Genomic DNA, 20,984 nt, shown 5'->3' with positions numbered 1-20,984 from the left:
AGGTATGATAAACACCTTCTTGGCATCAAATCACTCTGAAGGACACAGGGAAGGACCAGAGGTTCCTCTAAGCAGGTGTCAGATTCCTAGTTATGTCCTCTACCTGAACAGCAGTTTTCTCTGTAAAATCTAGGGAAGGTCTTCATCAGTGGTTTGAAATCCTGCCTCCAACCTTGGAATCTCAAAGACAGCAGCAGAGTCCCAGAGATAATCCCAACTATTTCTTTTGGTGTGGTGGCAGGGACAAAGTTTTACTCTCTTGCCCAGGGTGGAGTGCAGTGGCATGGTCTTGACTCACTGCAGCTTCGACCTCCTGGGCTCAAGTGATCCTCCCACCTCAGCCTCCTGAATAACTGGAACCACAGGCATGCACCACCACGCCCAGTTAATTTTTGCATTTTTTTGTAGAGATGAGGTTTTGCCATGTTGCCAGGGCTGGTCTGGAACTCCTGAGTTCAAGCAGTCTGTCTGCTTTGGCCTCCCAAAGTGCTGGGATTACAAGTGAGCCACCATGCCCAACCCCAAATAGTTCTAAGAATAAGTGGTTATCACATGTATTTGCAACAACCATGTACCTACTCTTTAAACAAATAGGTTTAATACTGCTTAAAAATATAAAGGGTACTGTATAGATGTGTTGTTGATGAATGAAAATATTAAGATATAATTGATATATATGCTGTCGTTTGTATTAATAACTGCAAATTGATAGACAAGATGGAGATCTGAGATCTAAGGGCCTCTTGGTTGGTGAAAACGGGCGGCATTTGGTCATCCCTGAAGGCCTTTCTGGTGCAAGCGTCCATAGATGTGGTTAGGTGCCTTGCAGGTGATGGGAATAACTCGTGGAGTGGGTGGCAGGGAAGAGCCGTCCTTTACGGAATAGCTTCCGCTTACCAAGCCCAAGCTGGGAAGCACACAAACGTCCCCGGCGGCGGAAGGATGACTGCTCCCATTTTACAGAGGAGAAAACAGGCTTGCTCGCAGAGGTTAGGCGTCACGCAGAGGTCATTCCGCTGGGCGGTGGCCGAGCTGCCACTCCAACGCTGGGCGGAATGGCTCCAGAGCCAGATTGAAGGTGGGAGAGATGACTCGGTCCCAGCCAGGCGGTGAGTTCCTCTGGGCTAGGTCCCAGGTGCTGGCGCAGCAAAGACCACCCGGAGAAAGAGACGGTAAAGGCCCTGGGACTTCTTGGGGTGTCCGGCGGAGGCGGGGACAGGGCTCCCTCCAGGCAGTCTTGGACTAGCTGAGTTGTCCCAGGAAGATGGGTGACAGCCGCTTTCCCGAGCTCCCCCGGCCCAGGCTGGGGTCCTGGCGACTCGCCAAGGCACGGGGCGGGCTGGGGCTGGAGTCGGGGCGGAGGAGAGGGGCGAGAAGCGAGGCGGGCCCAGAGCAGAAATAGGAGAAGGGAGAGGGGGAGGGGGCGGGGAGTCTTTCCTGGGGCAGGAACCCTGGCCCCCCTTGGCGCAGCCTGCCCGCAAAGTGATTCTGCAGATGGAAGGAATTAAGTAGGAGGGGGAGGGTCCGATGGTGATAGCGAGAGGAGGGAGTTAGAAGTGTAAGTGGGAGTTAGAAGTGTGTGTACGCGCGTCTGAGAGAGGAGCGGGAGAGACAGGGAGAAACATCAGAGCAGACGGAAATAGAAGAGAGGAGACAAGAAAGAGTGAAAGAGAAGGACACACACACACACACACACGCACACACACACACGGAGCGCGCCACATAGAAAGACGACGGACACGGGAGACACCGAGAGAGAAAGAGAGAGTATAAGAAAGGAGGGAAAATAGGAAAGGAAAAGTGAGTGAAAATTAAATAATTGCGGAGGATTTGGAAAGAACGAAACGAGAGCTGACGACAGAGTGAGACGAGATTGATTAGGCCGGGGCTGCACTGAGCTCCCGGCAGCACTGGGAGCTGGGTTGGCCGGGCTGGGGCGAGGTGGGGCTTGGGCGGGGCCTCGCATGGGCGGGCTCGGTCGGTGCTGCATATGCAGATGAGCCTCACTCCCCTCTGCCCCCGCCCCTGACGGTTCATATTCAACGAGACAGCCAATGCAAGGCGAGGACGGTGCCAGGCGGGGCAGGGAGTGGGCGGGGCATCGTGGACCCCACCCCTGGAGCCGCCGCTGGAGGGGTCAGCAGCGAGGCAGATAGCGGATCGCCGGGCCGGGCGGGACGCAGTGGGCGGGGCGGAGGGGGCGGGGCCAAAAGTTTCCTGCCCAACTTTCGCTGCCTCCTTCCACCGCCCGCGCGCGCCGGGGCTACAGTCGGGGGGAGGTGGCGGTGGCTGCAGCGGCTGCGGGCAGCGCGCGGGGCGCAGGGCGCGGGGCGATCACCGTCGGGGTTCGGGAGGCGGGCAGTGGGCGCAGGCTCCCCGGTGCCCGCCCCTCCGCTGCGGAGGGGGGCCGCGAGCGGGCGGCCGGGGAGGGGCCGGCACCGCCGCCGCAAAATGAGCCTGCTGTCGGCCATCGACACGAGCGCCGCCTCGGTGTACCAGCCCGCCCAGCTGCTCAACTGGGTCTACCTGTCGCTGCAGGACACGCACCAGGCTAGCGCCTTCGATGCCTTCCGGCCCGAACCGACCGCCGGCGCCGCGCCCCCGGAGCTGGCCTTCGGCAAGGGCCGCCCGGAGCAGCTGGGCTCGCCCCTGCACTCCAGCTATCTCAACAGCTTCTTCCAGCTGCAGCGCGGAGAGGTGGGTGCCCCCGCGCGCCCCCGCCCACCACCCCACCGCCCCACTGTGGCGGGCCGTTCCCTGTCTGACCCGCTCTTCCTGGCCTGGCGCGGCCTGGCTCCGCATTGCCCGGCCCAGCTTGGCTTGGCTTCGTTCAACTCTGCCAAACTCGCTGCCCGAAGTCCCCGGGGTGCCGGGAGCGCGTCACCTCCCGGCTGAGCCTGGGCTGGAGCAGCGCAGGCCGGGGCGGGGCTCTCCCGCCCCCTCTCCCTGCCAGGGCAGCCCTACTCCAAAGGGGTTGGGGGAGGGAGTTGAGGAGGGGTTGTCTCCGGATTTTCTCCAGACAGCTAGGGTGCGGCCTGGGCGGGGAGCCCCTTCCAAGTGTCCTTCTCACGCCCAACCCTATCCTTGTCCTGGCCACTGCGGGCTGGGACCGAGAGGGCAGATTCTGCTCAGGGCTCCTCTGGAAGGGCCTAAAATCTTTGCTCCGACCTCTGCTGTTCCCGACCCGAAAGGCACCCTGGAGAGCAGTGACTGCCCAGAGGGCTTCTCCTGTTGTTCTCACTCGGGGACCCCAGATAAGTCCTCCAGCTGCTCGCCCTCCCCCAGCCACATAGGAAGTGGTTTCGGAGGGCTTGACCCCACAGACTGCGCTGTCCCTAGCCCTCCCAGCCTGGAAGGAAATGAAAGGGAAATCCTCTTGAGCTCTTGGGAGGGGGTCTAGAAAGGGGGAGAGGTTCCAGCTGCCCAGCGCCTTCTGCAGAAACCTGGGCCGGCTGTGTTGCAAAGTCTGCCTGTTTGGTAGATTCAGTTACAAAGTTGACTGGGCAGCGCCTCTTTGCCAGCAAGATAAATATACAGATCGCCACCACCTCCCAGCCCTTTTTGAAGAGTCTCCAGGGCCTGCCCAGATACCACTCCTTTCCGTGGGCTGGACTCCTCCCCTCCCTCCATTTACTTCTGCCTCATTTGGGAATTTCAGATACCCATCTGTGATCTTCACTTCCTCCCCTTGTGGGGGCTTTCTCTGCAAAGATGCAAGAGATGTGTTGGGGGGAGGACACACATGGGGGTCACTTTCCTTCCAGACCTGGGCACACCGGTGAATTTTAGGAGAGTCAGAGTCCTGAACGGGTTGGGGAGGAAAGCCTATGTATGCAAGGGTGTGCTGGGGATAAGAGAGGGATGCAGAGGGTTGCCCTTGAGTTCAACTCTGCCATTATTTACTAGGGGAGACATGGACATATAAAATGCTGGCCTAAGGCCAGTACTACCCAGGCTGACATGTTAACCTGTGTGGGTAGAACAGGTGTGGGAGGGGGCTGGGTGCAGAGGAGGAAGATGAGTCTGGAAGTGCACCCTTTGGTGCCAGGCAAAAGCATTTGTATGCCAAGGCTCTTTGTAAACTGTAAAGCATTCCCTCCAAGTGAGGAATGGTTCTTGGCTGGAGATCTTTCTTTCTTGTAAGAGACTTTTTCTGCCTCTTCGGGGAACTGGCTTCAGGTGACCAGTGACTTTGGAGGACCGTTTGTGGGGTGTTTCTTGGGTCCATGGTGTTTTTAGTTGTTTGTTCTCTTACCAAACATTTGTTGAGCTGTGGGCAGGCCCTGGGGATTCACAACCACAGGCTAGTGGGGGCCACGGATGAGTAAACAGACAAGGTGACATAGGGTATGAATGGTGGGTGATTTGATGGGGGCGCTTGTGGGAGCCCCAGGGGAGGTTCTCACCCTGGGAGAAGGCTGAACTTGACCCACAGATCAAGTGTGGGCCCCTAGTCAACCTCTTCTAGCCTCCCTCTGCTCCCCCTACCATGGTGGCATTGTTCCCCACCTGTGGGTCTCCCCTGAGAGGACCTGGGAGTTTGGGGCCATCAAGAGTACCCTATGAGAATAGGATGTTGTGCTGCTTTTTGAAAATTTCTGGCATCCAGGATCCCAACTGGAGCTCAGTGAGACCTGCCCTCTGTCACTTCATTGCTGCGTACCTCAGTTTCCCCATGAAGGCACATAGTGTGAAAGGAGCAGGAAAAAGTTATACTGTATAGTGCAGTGGTGTGGAAAAGTCTTTCATGACCCGAGTTCAGGGAACCCCATCTCCCTCTGGGCCTTAGCTTACCTATCTGTTACATTTAGTCTCTGCTACACCCCAGGATGGTATATCTATAGTATTTGAGACCTGTTCAAACAAGAGAGGGCTGGGGGAGGCAAGAGGGACTTCTCTGAGGACTTCACTGGCTCACAGGCCAGTGGCTTCCTCGGAGGTGATGGCGGGCTGTGCCTGCTGACTTCCGGAAGGCTCTCTTGGCTTCAGGCTCACTCATCCTCACCCGCCCCCCCCACCCACTTTGCCTCCTAAACCCTCTCAAAGCCTCAGCTGTGTTCCTGGGGACAGGCCTTTCCTGCACCCAGGGCTTAGCTGGTGACCTAATATGGCTCCAAAATAGCAACTGGCTGAGAAGGCAAGAAAAAATACCCCCCATCTCAATGCCACCAAGGGGCTGGTCGGAGAGGAAGCAAGTCGTGTGTGGGCCGGAGGGGACTCTACGAAGGGACCCAGGGGGCCCAGGAGCATCACCATTCTGTGCGAGGCCTGGCAGGCCCAGTGGTAGTGCCTGTGGATGTGACTTGCATGCTGACCACTGACCACGGCCTGTCTGCACCAGCCCCTGTGCCAAGAGCCCACCCCCTCCCGCACCACCCCCAGGCTACTCTCACCACAATAGCAAAACACCATGAATGCAGCTGGGATTTGGAGGGGGTGAGGACATAGGGGCACAGAAGCCCATTGTGCCCCTGGAACCTCGGCTCTGGAAGCTGAAGATAAGCCAAGGGTTCTGAGTGGCACACTGGCCCTGAGAGCAGAGAGAGAGATGGCAGAGTTCACACCAGAGTTCCTGGTGCAGGAGCAAGCACCAGGAGGTGACTTGGATTCTTGTGGGGACTTCCCAGCTTGTGGTGAGGGTGCCAGGCCGAAGCGGACACAAGCACCTTGCACAGTTTCTTAAAAGGCTTCTGGGTCTACAAAGTAGGCCCCGTGAAACCCAGTTTCAAAAACCTGATCTATGGCAACGACGATACACTTTCAGAAAGGGATTCCTAAGGCCCTTGGCTGAGCCCCTTCTCTCTCTCCAGGTACCCAAGGAAGGCAGTTCTTAGACAGAATGGGGGCTGGGCTGCATGGGGTCTTCCCTGCTTGTTTAGAATTTAAATTCACAGTTATAAAGGGACTATGGGAGTCATTTCTAGAAAAGCTGAGTTACCTCCTTGGGAAGATGATCTCTTGGGCCCCTTGGAGGACTGTCCAGAGCCCCTGCCAGGTAGTCCCTATACCCCCCAGCCTCCAGGGAGATGTGGCTGTCTCACTCCATTCAGGCAGAATTCTTAGGGCAGCTGTTCCCTTTCCCTGTTTCTCCAGGGACAGAGGTAGCTGGAAGGTGTGGCCCTACTCTCAAGAGACCCCTACTTTGTGAATGTTGGGGGAAGGACTTTGTGGCCAAATACATTTGGAAGACACAGTGTCCTTCCTTTCCCTTGGAAACACACGATGCCCACTAGCATAGTAAAGGCTCTGAGAAGTCCTGCAGTGCAAAACCTGTTAACCTTTCTTCAGTGTGACAGTTCCCACACCTCTTTGAGCAGAGAACATTTTTGGCTTAGGACACCTGCCAGTGTTCTTTCAAACATCTCCAGGCCCAGGGATGCTTATTCCTGGGAGACCTCTCCATTGTTGGATAGTTCCGATAATTCCAACCTTTAAGAAGCTCTTCCTAGAGCATTAGCCTCTGTGGCAATGAACCTCCTCTTTGCTGCTCAGGTCTACCCATTGGTGGTTTGAGAACAGTAGCAAGGGTGTCACAAGGCTTAACAGATGGCCTTTACCTGGGCCCAGCCCTTCTGTACAGACGTGGCCATTAAAACCCTTAGAGGAGTAACTATAGTGTCCTGCTCTAAAAGGCCCCGGTCTTGACAGTTTCCCGAGGGTTTGGATGTGTCACCTGTGCCCTCAACAGGTGGAGATAAGCTCCCGGGCTGCCTGACCAGTGTGGATGTGTGGAACAAAGCCACATTTCTGCCTGAGGGTATGAGGTGCCCATGTTTGAGAGTGGGCTTAAGGATCTCTGGTGGGTTCCCAGCAGCCTTTGTGGTCTGTGTGTGTTTAGGGGACAGCCCCAGGACCTGGGAGCAATGGCCATTCTATTCCAGCCCAGAATTTGGGAGGATGCTCCCAGCTCTCTTGGCCACCCTTGGGAAGCTGAAGTGTGACTCAGGCAAGGAGGACCGTCATTTGAGAAGCTGTTGGCTGAGGCAACCTGACCCTCCCTCTGTCAGATTACGTTGACTGAACAGGCATGGACTCAGAGGAAAGACCACACCTCGTGGACCTTCTGAGTCAGGTGGGAGGGAGGAAAGCAGACGGCATTAGTAATCAGTAAGTAGCAGTGGCAGGGAGCCAGATGCCATCAGTACCCAGAGGAGGGCTTGGGGAGGAGATGGCCCTTGTGGAACAGTCCCCTGCTCTTGGGTGGTGCTCTATTCATGGCCTCTCTTTCCTCATAGCTCCCATTTTTTGCAAAAGAAGACACAGAGGCCTGGCAAGTCACCTAGCCAGTCAGTGGGAGAGCTAGATCTAGAATTCTTCTGTGTTTCAGCTATGGGTTGCCTCTGCGACCCATCCTGCAATTGGTCCCCAGATTTGCCCACCCCTTGATCAGCCTCCGGGTCCCAGTGAGGGCAGGCAGCAATCCATCTGGACAGGGGCATCCTATCAAGCCTCAATGCCTCCGACATTTTGTCCCTGATCCCCAAACTTTCTGGAATTGCTGGATACTGGTCACGGGTACTGGATTTCCTACCATGTCCCTGTTCCAGCCACTCCCCATCAACCCAGCATGGGGGCATGAGTCCAGGGCTGGCCTGCTTTAGGAGAAGCAGAGAAGATGGGCACTGAGTACTTCCTACTGCTTCTGCACCAATATCCTAGCCTGTGTGCAGCATCCCCATTGTTTGGATAGGGAAACTAAGGCTCTTCTAAAGAAAGACGATGCATTCGGGGGATCAGTGGCAGAACCAGGATTCCAGCCTAGGTCTCAAGTCCTCGATCTGTTTGTGTGTGTGTGTGTGTGTGTCGTGGTGGTAGTGGTGGCATGTGATTCTTTATTCAGCCCTTCTCTGGCCATACTGGTCTACTTGGGGTTCCTGAAAACATCAAGCAATCTCCCTCCTCTAAGCTTCTGCACTTGCTATTGCTGCTACCTAAAATGCCATTCCCTGCCCTTGTACATGGACACATTCCAACTGGTTTCTTTATGACACAAATGGATGTCCTTTCTCTGAGGGGTTTTACTTGGCTGCCACCAGGAGCAGACCTCTCTCCAGCTGCTGTGAGCCTATGAAAGATGAGTTGTAGGTGCTCTGGTAAAGCATGTCTTTTTATTTTATTTTTATTTATTTATTTATTTTTATTGAATCTGGCTCTGTCACCTAGGCTGGAGTGCAGTGGCACGATCTCTTCTCACTGCAACCTCCACTTCCCCCCAGGTTCAAGAGATTCTCCTGCCTCAGCCTCCCTAGTAGTTGGGATTACAGGCACCCACCACCACTCCTGGCTAATTTTTTATAAAGCATGTCTGAATGATTGGTCTTGTCCTGTAATAGCAATGTGTGTGTCTGTCTCAGTAGTTAGACTGTCAGCTCCCTAAGAGTAGGAATCTTGTCTTTTCTACTTAGTAATCCTGGCATCTGGTTCTTAGTCAGTGCGTAGGACATGCTAGCTGCTCAGTTAATGTTTTCTACATGGGTGGGTGTCTTGAATTGTAACCTCCCCTCCTGCCTCCCACCTCCAGACTTGTGAGCATGTAAGTACTCTCCTGGGCTTCTTTGCCTTTTGTTTTGTCTCACAGAAAAAAACTATTTATTGATTTCTTGATTAATTGGAATGAGCTGACTTGGGAGATAGTGAAACCTTGTCCCCTACAAGTGTTTCAGCAGAGGCTTGGGTATGCTGATGAATGGTCCTTGACCTTCTTTGGTTAGGGACCTCTTTGAGACTCTGAAGACAACTAGAGTTTCTGCTGCCAGCACAATGCACAGAACAGAAGCATTCGTGCACATGCATATACACATGTTTGCATGTGATTTCAGGGGGACCGTGCACACCTTCATGCCCACAGTGGATCACAGATCAAGGACCCCTACAATGGAGGCTGCAAGCCTCATTGGTACTCCAGACCAAGTACAGTCTAGCTAAATATGCAGGTCCTTTCCAGTCCTGGGATTCTCATATTCTTGCTCTCTGCTTTCATTCAACAAATATGCTCTAGCAGTAAGAGGCAGCCGGGTCCCCAGTGCTTATACACTAGCTGGGCAGAGGGCGTACAGCTGTGAAACACGAGCACCTGTCAGGTGAGTGGTGACCCTGGGCTGCAGCTGTTAGAACCAAGGAGGAAAGGGATCTCCTCAGGTCTCCTCTGCTTTGTCCTGCTGCCACTGTCTGTTCCCCCTTTCCTGGGTCCTTTCCTTGTTTATCTCTGCCCACTCCCCCACCAAAAATAACCTGGACTTGTGATTTAAATAAGAATCTTTTGCTAAGCACTGACTGTGTCCAGGGAACTGTGTTTTACATTTGCTGGGTGAATAGGCCTCCAGGAGGCAGTGGTGCCCTCTGGGGTCCTGGGTGAAGGGTTGCTGTGCCTGTCGTGGCCAGTCCAGCACTGTCCTTTAGACCTGGGAAACAAACAGAGTCAGGGGCTGAGCACAGCTGAAAACCCTCAGTCAAGGTGTGGCCATGTTTTCCCGTTGGCTCACTTCCCACCTTGCCCACGGGCTGTCTCCTTGTCTCCCTGAGATGGGCTGGTGTCCACCTCTGTGTATATCGGACATGTATGTGTTTGACCAGCCCCAGATAGATGCCTGAGGTGGAGGAAGTACAGATCCCCTTGGGACAGGGGTGGATTCATTTGTGAGATGAATGGTCTCTTGTCCCAAACAGAGGAGTGTGGGTGCATGTGTGTGCGCGCGTGTCTGTGGGGTGGAGTAGGGGTGGCTTTGGGATAAGAAAGCGGTTGTTCAGCTGATGAAAGAACCCCTACAGAGCTGGGAACTCAAATCAGAGTTCCTCCTCCGGAGCCTTATCAGGCCTGGGAGCAGGACTCAGCACTTGCTTCTGCCTTGCCTGGCAGCCTGGCCCAGACACTGCCTTCTCCATGGTCTCACTGGGGCCATAGCCTTCCCAGCACATGCTGCTCTCCATCCTGCCTGCTGTCACTGCCTCTCCTGTCTGTCTCTTGTCCTGTCTCTGTGCCCTCTCTTCTCCCTCTGGGCTGCCCTCTGCATCCTCTACCCCCCTGCCCTAACTCCTGCTACCCCTCGCCCACTGTGCCTACTTACTGTCCTGCAGGGAGGGAAGAAAAGAGAAGTCCTGCTGGTCAGGCTCTGGGGAGAACTGGAGTCAGCCTTGGAAATCTCTGCCTCTGTACCCTGTATTCTGCAGCAGAAACACCATCCCCAGGGCCTGCATCCCTCATGCAGCCCAGAGACACTGGTCCCTCATCTTGCAAGGGCTGAGGGGCTTAGCATATGATGTCACAGGGCTCCGTGCCAAGGAGAGTGGTCTGCACCTGGCATTTTCCTCTGATTCCCCTTCCTATAGGGGAGGTCAAGCCTTGGAGACCATGTGGAGGCTGAAATATAACAGGGCAACATGTGCTGGCTGTGTTACCTTGGACAAATCACTCAGCCTCTCTGGGCCTCAGTTTCTAGCTCTATAATATGGGGCCAGTAATGCCCATTTGAATAGTATTCTTGCCAGGTATGAAGGGACTAAGAAAGGTAAAGGATTTAGTCAAATATATGACACACCACTTGATCAGAGTAAACCACAGGCCGAGCACAGTGACTCATGCCTATAATCCCAGCATTTTGGGAGGCCGAGGCAGGCAAATCACTTGAGCCCAGGAGTTTGAGACCTGCCTGTGCAACATGGTGAAACCTCATCTCTACAAATAATAAATACAAAAAATCAGCCAGTCGTGGTGCCATGCACCTATTGTCTTACCTACTTGAGAGGCTGACGTGGGAGAATCACCTGAGCCCAGGAACAGTAGGCTGCAGTGAGCTGTGATTGTGCCACTGCACTCCAGCCTGGGTGACAGAGTAAGAACAGTGAGACCCTGTCTCAAAAAAAAAAAAAAAAAGTAAACTATAATGTCTTCCTACCTACCTTTCCCCAACACCCAAGCAAAAACCCTGGAGAATTTCCAGCACTGGGCAGGAGTGTGATGCACGGTCCCCCAGATGTGGTGTGAGGGTCACATGCTTCCTGCTAGCTGCTGGGGTCACTGACCTAGGGAGGAAAGAGAGGTGGCCTCTTCCCTAAGGCTGGTGATTTGGGCCTAGATGGCCCAAGGGCTTCCACTTACCCCATAAGTGGGTGTGCCCTGCATTAGTGCCCAGTGCAGCCTAATCTAAGGTGGGAATGCCCCTCCACTTGGCCCATGGAAATGAGAAGACCGCTAGGGCATCTGTCACCCTGTCTGTCAAGTGGGCAGGCTCTTCCTTGCTGGTGACCATCTGCACCCAGGGCAGGCTGTGGGGCAATGGAGGGTTGCAGAACTTTTGTCTTCAGGGATGTCCAGCCTTATGGGAGAGGTCAGGAGGCCTCACATGTGGGGAGAGATTAGAGACCGACTTCAGAGCTCCACCTGTCACTCAGGAGGGGCTGCGCCATGATCCCTGCCACCCCTCCTGCCAACCACAGTGCTGGACTGGGCTACACTGGGGTCAGAGGGGTCAGCGAGGCCTCTGGTGGGGGTCGGGGCCTCTGTGGCCAGGGGGAACTTCAGGAGCACCTGGATCTGTGCTTTTCATGCTTTTCCTTGGAGCCTGAGGCCTGAGTAAGGGGAAGGGATGGGGTCAAGGCCAAAACCCTGGAGTTAGAGCCCGATCTGGAGCCAGGCCCTGGAGGGGTTCTGGATGGACACAGAGAAGAGCATTCCCAGGGTGAGGCAGCAAGTGCGGAGGGAGAAAGGCAGAGCTGCACGGTGGGCATGGTGGGAGGAGCAGGGTTAGGGCCTATAGATGAACGTTTCTAGGGATGCCTTGCGCTCCAGCCACGGAAGGAAGGCCACAGAACAGATGGTGCCTGTGTTGGCCTCTGCATGCCAGGCTCCAGGGGCATCTCTCAGGACCCTGGTGTCTGGACCCTAGGAAAGCAGGACCGCAGGGATCGGCAAGGTCGCCCTTCTTCCCCGCTCCATTTTACACTGTAGAGGTGGGAAACCCAGTTGACCAAGCCCCAGCTCCGAGCAGGAAAGGATAGAGCTCTGTGTCCTGGCCTCTGTTCCATCCAGTCCCCACAGGCTGTGGAAACAACCAGGAGGCTGATTTGCCTTTCACCTCCCTGGCCCGAGCTCAAACGGGGCTTCGGAGAGGAAGCAGCTCACTGCCCCACCCACCCTTCACACCGGCCAGCCAAGCGGGACTTCTGGCCCTGGGGCCTGGCTGGGTGCCCTGGTCTGCGTCCCTGTGCCCCTGTGGGCCTCAGTTTCCCCATCTGTCATGTGGGAATGAGGTGGGGTCAGCTGATGGTCTCTGCCCTTTCGGCTCTATGGTAGTGTTCGTCTGGAATTAGGGCTTGGGGAAGGGCCCTAATTCCCTGCAGACAGGCTGGAGGGCACTAGAGGTGGAAAGGCCATGAGGAGGGGAAGCTCTGGCCTCGCTTCTGTCACCGTGGAGCTGCCTGGGGCAGCAGCAAGGCTGTGGCCCTCCAGAGGGTGGGGTGTCAAGCTGCCAAGGAGAAGGCACCCGCTTAGAGGCCTCTGACTGCCCAGGGATGCCTGTGGGGCCGTCCGTGGGCAGGGGACCATGGCCGCAAGATGGGGGAGAGGTTTTTCAGGGTGTAATTAGTGCACTTTCTGGCACCCACCAAACTTCCCCTTCCTCTTGACAATTTGCTGCCAAACAGCCTGATTCCTGTGGACTTGCTTAAATCTTATCCAGGGGGGAAAAAAAAAAAACCCGAAGGAAAGAAAGAAAGGAAGAAAAAGAAAAAAATAATAAGTGGGTTGTTATTTGTGAAATTGTGTTTCCCAGCCATGAGGGTGAGTCACACCATTTGGGGCTTCAAGTTTCTTGTTTGGATGAACTTTTCTCTGGGAGGCTGGGGCGGATTTGGAGGGGGAGGGGGCCTTCTGGTGTGGGGAAAGTCTTAGAGTCAAGATAAGGGGAGACCCTGATGGTTGGGAAGTCCAGGTGCTCCAGGGCTGGGTGGGACAGTGCTGGTTGTACCTTAATTGCCTGGGGGAGCTTGAAAAATACAGATTGGGCTGCAGTAGGCGGGGGTGTTGTTGCTTCATGGGGATGGAGTTTCAGTCTGGGAAGATGAAAAAGTTCTGGAGCTGGATGGTGGCGATGGCTGCCCAGCAGCGTGAATGCTCTTAATGCCACTCAACTGTACACTTAAAAACCATTAAAATGGTCAATTTTGTTGTGTATATTTTGCCACACATCTAGAAATACAGATTTCAGGCCTTCAATTCCAGGTGGCTGCTTTGGTAGGTCTGAGGTGAGGCCCAGAAAACTATTTGTTATAAGCTTCCCAGGTCATTCAGTGCAGGTTTGGGTACACTCATGTAATCTGTAAAATGGGATAGTGACTCATAGAGTTGTGGGGAGAATCAGCTCTCTCAATATGTGCAAAATTTCCAGTGCTGGGGTCACAGTAAGAGCTTGGTCTGTGTCACTATTATCCTCTGATCTGGTTTTTATCAGAACTCTCCCCCGCACCCTGGAAGGTCGACCCCCATTGGCTCCCACAGCTCCAGGGATGGGGGACCCTCTGCTTCTCAGGGTGGACTGCTCCATCTTGGGCTTATCTGAGAGCTGCAGTCCCCCTCAGGCTGAACGCAGGTCGATGTGGAATCTTCCACTCTGGATTTGGTGGTCAGGCCGGGCAGTGATAGAGAAGTTACAGTCAGTAGGACCCATTGACATCCTTCCCAATCTCTATAGATGACTGTGTGCTGGGCTGGCCTGCGCCGGATGTGGCGTCTGTGTCTTTCCTTCCACATCCCAGGCTCTGCTCCAGATGCACACGAGAGGGAACAGAGGCCCAGAAGGAAAGGGCTGTGGTCATACAGCCATGTGCCCTGAGGCACCAAGAACATTAGTGACACCCAGATGATGAGGACCATGTCGCTAGGAGGGGAGTGGCAGATGCCTGCAGATGGAAACAGTCGGGTGGCTGGGACACATACTTGTGCAAAGTAGGATCTACTTCAACTAGGGGAGACAAGGCTGTGCCCTGTGCCCTGGGGCCAGCCCGCAGCTTGCCTCCCTCCCCTTCCTATGCTAAGGGAACACAGAAAGGACTGTCCCCAGCCTGGGCTCCTGTCTGCCCCATCTTTGTAAGGGAGCCTGAGGCCCTTCCTTTCAGGGGCCCTGCTTCTCCTTCAGGCTGGAACTCCCAAAAATAAATCCTTGTCTCCCCATCAGACACAAGGCCCCCCAAGGTCCGTAGCTTATTCCTGCAGTTCTTGGGCACCTGTGCTGGGGCCAGGAGATACCCAAGCCCCAAGCCCAGATTTGTGGTTGACCCTCCTGAGGAGGCCACCTCTTTCAGCCTTGGCCTTGCTCCAGGAAAGGGGGACCACTGGCTGCTCCCTGCCAGCTCCACCTTCGCTAAATTCCAGTGCGCCAGGCAGCCCGGAGCCCGTGACTCCTATAAATAGAGGCTGTATATACCAGGAGGGGGCCTGGGCCACGTCTGCTGTGAAACTAAGCAAGATGTCTGGTTCCTGTCATCTGGAGGTGAGAGAGATGGACCACTTCCCTCCTTGGGCTTCCAGAGAGGTGGCTTGGGCCGGGCTGAGGGCTCCCCACACACAGACTACATAAGCCTTGGCCTGCAGGAAACCTGGCAAAGGGCTGGGCTTCAGCCTTCGCTAGTGTGAAGCGGGAGCAATGCTGCAAGCTGACGTTCCCCTTCCTTACAAAGTGGGGAAACTGAGGCAGCAGTGACTTTCCTAAAGTCACCCCAGAGCCCCAAATCTGACAGGTTGCTTTCTACTCTATGTTCTTACCTTGTGGCAGTATGTTAATAACTAATGGTAATAATAATGATAGCCATCATCATCATCGCCATTTACTGAGTGGTTCTGAAGTACCAGGCATGAGATAAACCACTTTCCATTAGTGACCTCGTTTTAGTCTCATAGAAACCCTAGGAGGAGTTGTTACTAGGCCCATTTTACAGACAGGGTCACCGAGGCCCAGAGTAGTTAACTGGCTTGTCCATGGAGATACACTAGTTGGGATCTGAACTCAGGCTTCTGGAGCCCATAGCCCTCAAGCTGAAGACTCAGTGTGAATCCATGCGAGTGTTTGGGCTGGGGGTTATGGAACTTCTCCCAGGGCCGCGGCTGCAGCGTGTGTGCCTCTGTCCCAGGGCCGTGGCTGCAGCGTGTGTGCCTGTGTCCCAGGGCCGTGGCTGCAGCGTGTATGCCTCTGTCTCAGGGCCGCAGCTGCAGGGTATATGCCTCTGTCTCCCACAGGCACTGAGCAACAGTGTGTACAAGGGCGCGTCGCCCTACGGCTCCCTCAACAACATTGCCGATGGCCTCAGCTCCCTCACCGAGCACTTCTCAGACCTGACCCTCACCTCCGAGGCCCGCAAGCCCAGCAAGCGGCCCCCACCCAACTACCTGTGCCACCTGTGCTTCAACAAAGGACACTACATCAAGGATTGCCCCCAGGTAAGGCAGCTCTGGCCCAGGGGATGCTCTTGGGCTCCCCTACTGACCTGCGGACAGGCTCCTGTGGGTGGGGCAGGCAAAGCGGTGTCCCCAGGGCCCCTTCCACCAATGAGGGGCCCTGTGGCCCTCTGGCCTCTACCCTTTTGTCCCCACTGGGATTTCTAAGGCAAGGCTGGCTGCTGTGGTCAGGACAGAGGCCCATCTTCGGCCTACGCTGGTTGGTCAGCAATCAGGGTGGGAGATTTTTAGACCTAAACTGGGCCCCCAAAGGAGGTTCTGTGCCTTCAGGTCTCCACCAGTCATTTTTGCTAGGTAGGGCCTGTTCTGAGGGGGCAGCCTCCTCACAGCTCCCTGGAGGCCCCATCTCATCACATTCACGGGGAAGGAATGCAGGCTCTGGGCCAGGAATCCAGATGTGCACCCCCTCCCCCGGACCCCACCTCTGCCTCCTCAGCCTGTGAGGGAAGAGGGGAGGGACCCTGCCCCGCACTCTGTACTCCCAGGATAGATCTGGGCGAAGGCTTCAGGCAGTGCAGGGCGGAGCATCTCTTTCTTGGAGTGAGAAGGGGTGGGCAGATCCAGGCCCCCACCTGACCCAATGCTTCAGTGTGACAGAGTGGGCCTACTGTGCCAGCCCACCCACAGGATGGTCCCTGACCCTGATATACATGGCTTAGGGATCCTTGGAAGAGAAGGTAGCAGTCATTTTAAATACAGCATGAGATTATCAGTGATTTTTTTTCCTATTAGTTTTTCCTATTTTCCAACTTTTGTTAATAATGTGGCATTACTTTTACTTTACATTTGTAATGGAAATGGAATCCTGGAAACTCTGGAAATGCATGTAGTGTTCCCCTCCAGATGTTGGAAACCGATGCGTGGTTGGGTGGGGCTGGGTCCCTGCAGGACCAGTGGGAGGCCAAGATGTGCTTGTCATTCATTACATTCCCAAACTCTGCTCAGAAACGGCCACACCACGCTTCAGGTCCTTGCCGCTTAGAGTACAGCCCTGGCAGACATGCATCAGTGCCTTCAGGGAGCTATTACAAATGCAGGCTCTCAGGCCCACCCAAAGCAGCATCTTAGCAAGGTCCCCAGGTGATCCGTGTGCCCCCATCACAGACTCCACATACATAGTGGGAGCTGACCCACTGACGACTTTCCTGCAGACCCCACATTCCCAGTGGGTCCTGTCCTCCCCCTCAATATACATAGTAAGCAGGAGGCCATTGGCATGAGTGGCTCCCAGCAGAGAGTGAGCACCCTCAGTCCCCCTGGGGTTCTCTGGATAGAATCGGGGCAAACAGGCGACTGAGGATCTGGTTGGTCCTTAAGGCCATGCTCATGGCCTGTGCAGTCCATAGCCTGTTGCACTTTGTCCAGCTGAGCCCCAGCACAGCGGCCCCCAGCTCATGTGCACACAGCCATCCACAACAAGCCTCCCTCATCCCCTGCCTACAGCCTGGGAAGTGGGCAGAGCCAGACTGAGCTCCATTAAGGAGACAGGCACTGTACTGAGTGCTCTCCAAGCAGTGTTCCATTTAATGAAACTACTCTATGTGTTAAGTGCTCTATTTGCCTCATTTTCCATGGTGAAACAGATGCTTCGAGGGAGGAAGGGACTCACACAGGATTATTGAGCTATCAGTGAAAGAGCTGGGATTTTAATCCAGGCAGGCAGGTGACACTCAGGCATCAACAGGGGCTCTGGGGCCCCAAGGAGGTACGCTCACTCTGGGCTGGCAGCCTGGGAATGCCTCCAGGAGAAGGGCTTTGGAGAAGGGTGGCAGGGCCTCCCCCAGGGTGACCAATATCCAAAGGCAATGGATGTGAGCCAGAGGCCCGGGGATGGCAGAGGGTGTGTGTGTGTGTGTGTGTGTATGTATGAGTGTATGTACACATGCATGCACCATCCTCTCTCCTGACAGAGCCAGAGCTCTTCTAAATGCTGGGGCAGAGGGTCCCTGGCACCTTCCAGCACAGCGCTAACATGGGATCTTCCTTCATAGAGATCATCATCTCATATCGGATTCTTAGCTCTATGGCAGAAGGAGGAGCAGCGGCCTCATTGTACAGTCTTGGGGAGGTGGAGAGGGCAGAACAAGATCCCCAGTCTCGGAATCTCCATGTTCTTTGCCTCCTTGACCTCCATGTCACTCCAAGCTAAGACCCACATGATCGGTGGGGTCTCAGTTTCTCACTGGAGCTGACTGAGGCCTTCTCCTGGCTCCATCCCAAACTTGATTCTGTTCTGCACTCCTGAAGGCCCAGGCACCTTCCTCCTCCCTTAATGAGTGGTGGGAGGGCAGACAGAAGCTCGCAGCATCAGTTTTATCACCTGTCCCATGAGGCTAAGGAGAACACTGACACCCAGGGTATTGTGAGGACACAGTGAAACTATGCATGGAAGGTGCTTAGCACAGTCCCTGGCACACAGGAAGTGCTTAGTAAATGTTGGCTAGCATTTTCTTCTCCTTTGGGTCACTATGAAGAATGCACCCACCTGGCAAGGCACTAGGTATTTGGGCAGGCTGGAACCTGATTGGATGCTGTCTACCGCTCACCTGACCATAGCTCCAGGGGCAGGTGCTGGGCTGGATTCATCTCTGTGCTCCTCACCATCTGACCACGCCAGCTAAAGGAACCTCACACACAGCAGTGCTCAGTGCAAGGCTCCCTGAAGGGAGGAACGGGTTGACAGGGCTTTTGTAAACCTCAGAAAGAAACCTGTGTCACAAATGAAATAGTGTGTTAGAACCTAACTTCCATAATATTTGAAAGTAGAATGATTTTCTTGGGAACAGCTTTGTGAGATATAATTCACTTACCATATAATTCCCATTTGAAGTGTACAATTCAGTGATTTTCGTATATGCCCAGAGTTGTGCAGCTGTCTGTCACCTCAATCAGAGAATATTGTCATCATCTCGGAAAGGAATTTCATATTCCTTAGGTATCACCTCTTTTTTTTTTTATTTTTTGAGACAGAGTCTGGCTCTGTTGCCCAGGCTGGAGTGCAGTGGCATCATCTCGGCTCACTGCAACCTCCACCTCCCAGGTTCAAGTGATTCTCGTGCCTCAGCCTCCCAAGTAGCTGGGAATCCAGGCCCTGCCACCATGCCCGGCTAATTTTTCTGTTTTTAGTGGAGACAGGGTTTCACCATGTTGGCCAGGCTGGTCTCAAGCTCCTGGTCTCAAGTGATCCACCTGCCTCAGCCTCCCAAAGAGCTGGGATTATAGGCGTGAGCCCCCTCGCCTGGCCCAGGTATCACCTCTTGATCATCGATCCCCTCGCATCCATAACTACTCATCTATTTCTCTCTTTCTAACTCTCTCTATTCTGGACATTTCATGTAACTAGAATCATGTAATATGTGGTCTTTTATGACTGGCTTCTTTCACTTAGCATAGTATTTTCATGGTTCATCCATGTTATAGTGTGTCAGGAAGTGTTCCTTCCTGTTGTATTTTCTGGAAGAGTTTGTAAAGAATGAGCACCAATTCTTTTTCAGATGTTTGATAGAATTCACCTGTGATGCCATCTGAGCACGGCCTTCTTTTGTGGGTAGATTTTTGATGATTGCTGTGAGTTCTTCACTCATTATAGACCTATTCTGATTTTTTTAAAATTTCTTTTTTGACTCAGTTACTATAGTTTGCATCTTCCTGGGCATTTGTCCATTTTATCTAATTTGTCTAATTTGTTGGCATACAGTTGTCCATAGTATTCCCTTATAATCCTTTTTATTTCTGTAAGGTCATTAATAATGTTCTTTCTTTCATTTCCGATCCTTGGAATTTGAGTCCTCTCTTTTTTCTTGTTCAATCTAGCTAAAGTTTTGTCAATTATTTTGGACTTTTCAAAGAACAAACTTTTGGTTTAGTTGATTTTCTCTATTTTTTTTCTATTATTTATCTCATTAACTTCCACTTTAATCTTTATTTTTAAATTATATTTAAAATACATATGGCATAAAATTTACCATCTTAACCATTTTTAGCTTACGGTTCAGTGGCATTGAATACATTCATATTGTTGTATGACCATCACCACCTTCCAACCACAGAACTCTTTTTATCTTGCAAAACTGAAATTTATCTCGAAATTTATCTTGCAGAACTGAAATACTGTGCCCATTACATAATAATTCTCCCTCCCTGCCCCCAGAAACCACCATTCTACTTTCAGTCGCTATGAATTTGACTACTCTAAGTACCTCATGTAAGTGGGATCACATGGCGTTTGTCCTTTTGTGACTGGCTTAGTTCACTTAGCCAAGTGAACTAAGTTTCCTCAAGTTTCATCCACATTGTAGCATGTATCCATTTCATTCCTTTTTAAGGCTGAGTAATACTCCATTGTATGTATACACCACATTTTTAAATCAGTTCACCCATCAATGGACAACTGGATTGCTTCCACCTTTTGGCTATTGTAAATATTGCTGCTGTGATCAAGGGTTTATAAGTATCTTTGCTTGCCTTCAATTCTCCACTCCAATATTTATTATTTCCTCCCGTCAGCTTGCTTTAGATTTAGTTTGCTCTTCTTTTTCTAGTTTCTTAAGTTAAGTTACTGATTTTATATCCTTCTTTTCTTTTCCTTCCTTCCTTCCTCCTTCCTTCCTTCCTTCCTTCCATCCTTCCTCTTTTTATGGAGACAGGATCCCACTCTGTCACCGAGACTGGAGTGCAGTGGTGTGATCATAACTCACTGCAGACTCAAACTCCTGGGCTCAAGTAATCCTCCCATCTCAACCTCTGAAGGAGCTGGGATGACAGGCATGATCCATTGTGCCTGGCCCCTTCTTTTCTTAATGTAGATGATTGTAGCTATGAATTTTCCTCTGAGCCCCATCCCATAAGTTTTGGTATATTGTGTCTTATTTTCATTTATCACAGGGCATTTTGTTTTTATTTCCCTTCTGATTTCCTCTTTGACTCACTGGTTATTTAGGAGTGTGTTGTTTAATATCCACATATTTGTGTGTTTCCCAAACATCTTTTAATGATTTCTAACCTTACTCCATTGTGGTCATAGAACATATTTTATATTATATTAACCCTCCTAAATTTATTGCGGATTGTTTCAGAACATAGCATTATGAGTTATTCTGGAGAATGTTTTGTATGCACTTGAGTGAAATGTATTCTGCTGTTGTTTGGTGGAATGTTTTATGTCGGTTAGGTCTAGTTGGTTCATAGTGATGTCTGTGTCTTCTACTGCTTTGTTGATATTCTGCCTAGTTCTTTTATTATTATTTTAAGTGGGGATATTTAAGTCTCCAGAAATTATTGTTTGTCTATTTCTTTCTTCAATTCTGTCAGTTTTTGCTTCATGCATTTGAGTTTTCTATTATGAGGTGCACCTTTGTTTATAGTTGTTGTATCTTCTTGATGGATTAATCATTTTATCCTTATAAAATGTCCTTTTTTATCTCTAGTAACTGTTTTTTTGTTTTGTTTTGTTTTAAAGTATATTTTGTCTGATATTAGTATACCTAGCTTTCTAATAGTTGCAGATTACATGACAGATATTTTCCCATCCTTTTATTTT

General features: G+C 52.5%; 1 protein-coding gene across 1 annotated transcript in view; it reads left to right on the top strand.

The window, feature by feature from the left end:
* The first annotated feature begins 2,272 nt into the window (after positions 1-2,272).
* Positions 2,273-20,984, top strand: part of ZCCHC24 (zinc finger CCHC-type containing 24) — a 64,225-nt gene continuing 45,513 nt past the window's right edge. The window contains exons 1-2 of the mRNA XM_033209413.1: positions 2,273-2,697; positions 15,227-15,427. Coding sequence (XP_033065304.1) covers positions 2,452-2,697; positions 15,227-15,427 — 447 coding nt within the window. The 5' untranslated portion in view covers positions 2,273-2,451. The remainder of the gene's footprint in view (positions 2,698-15,226; positions 15,428-20,984) is intronic.

The sequence above is a fragment of the Trachypithecus francoisi genome, unplaced genomic scaffold, assembly GCF_009764315.1.
Source record: "Trachypithecus francoisi isolate TF-2019V2 unplaced genomic scaffold, Tfra_2.0 Lachesis_group9, whole genome shotgun sequence".
Lineage (NCBI taxonomy): Eukaryota > Metazoa > Chordata > Mammalia > Primates > Cercopithecidae > Trachypithecus > Trachypithecus francoisi.
Note: the sequence above shows the minus strand (reverse complement) of the source record. Positions and strands in the feature narration are given on the sequence as shown.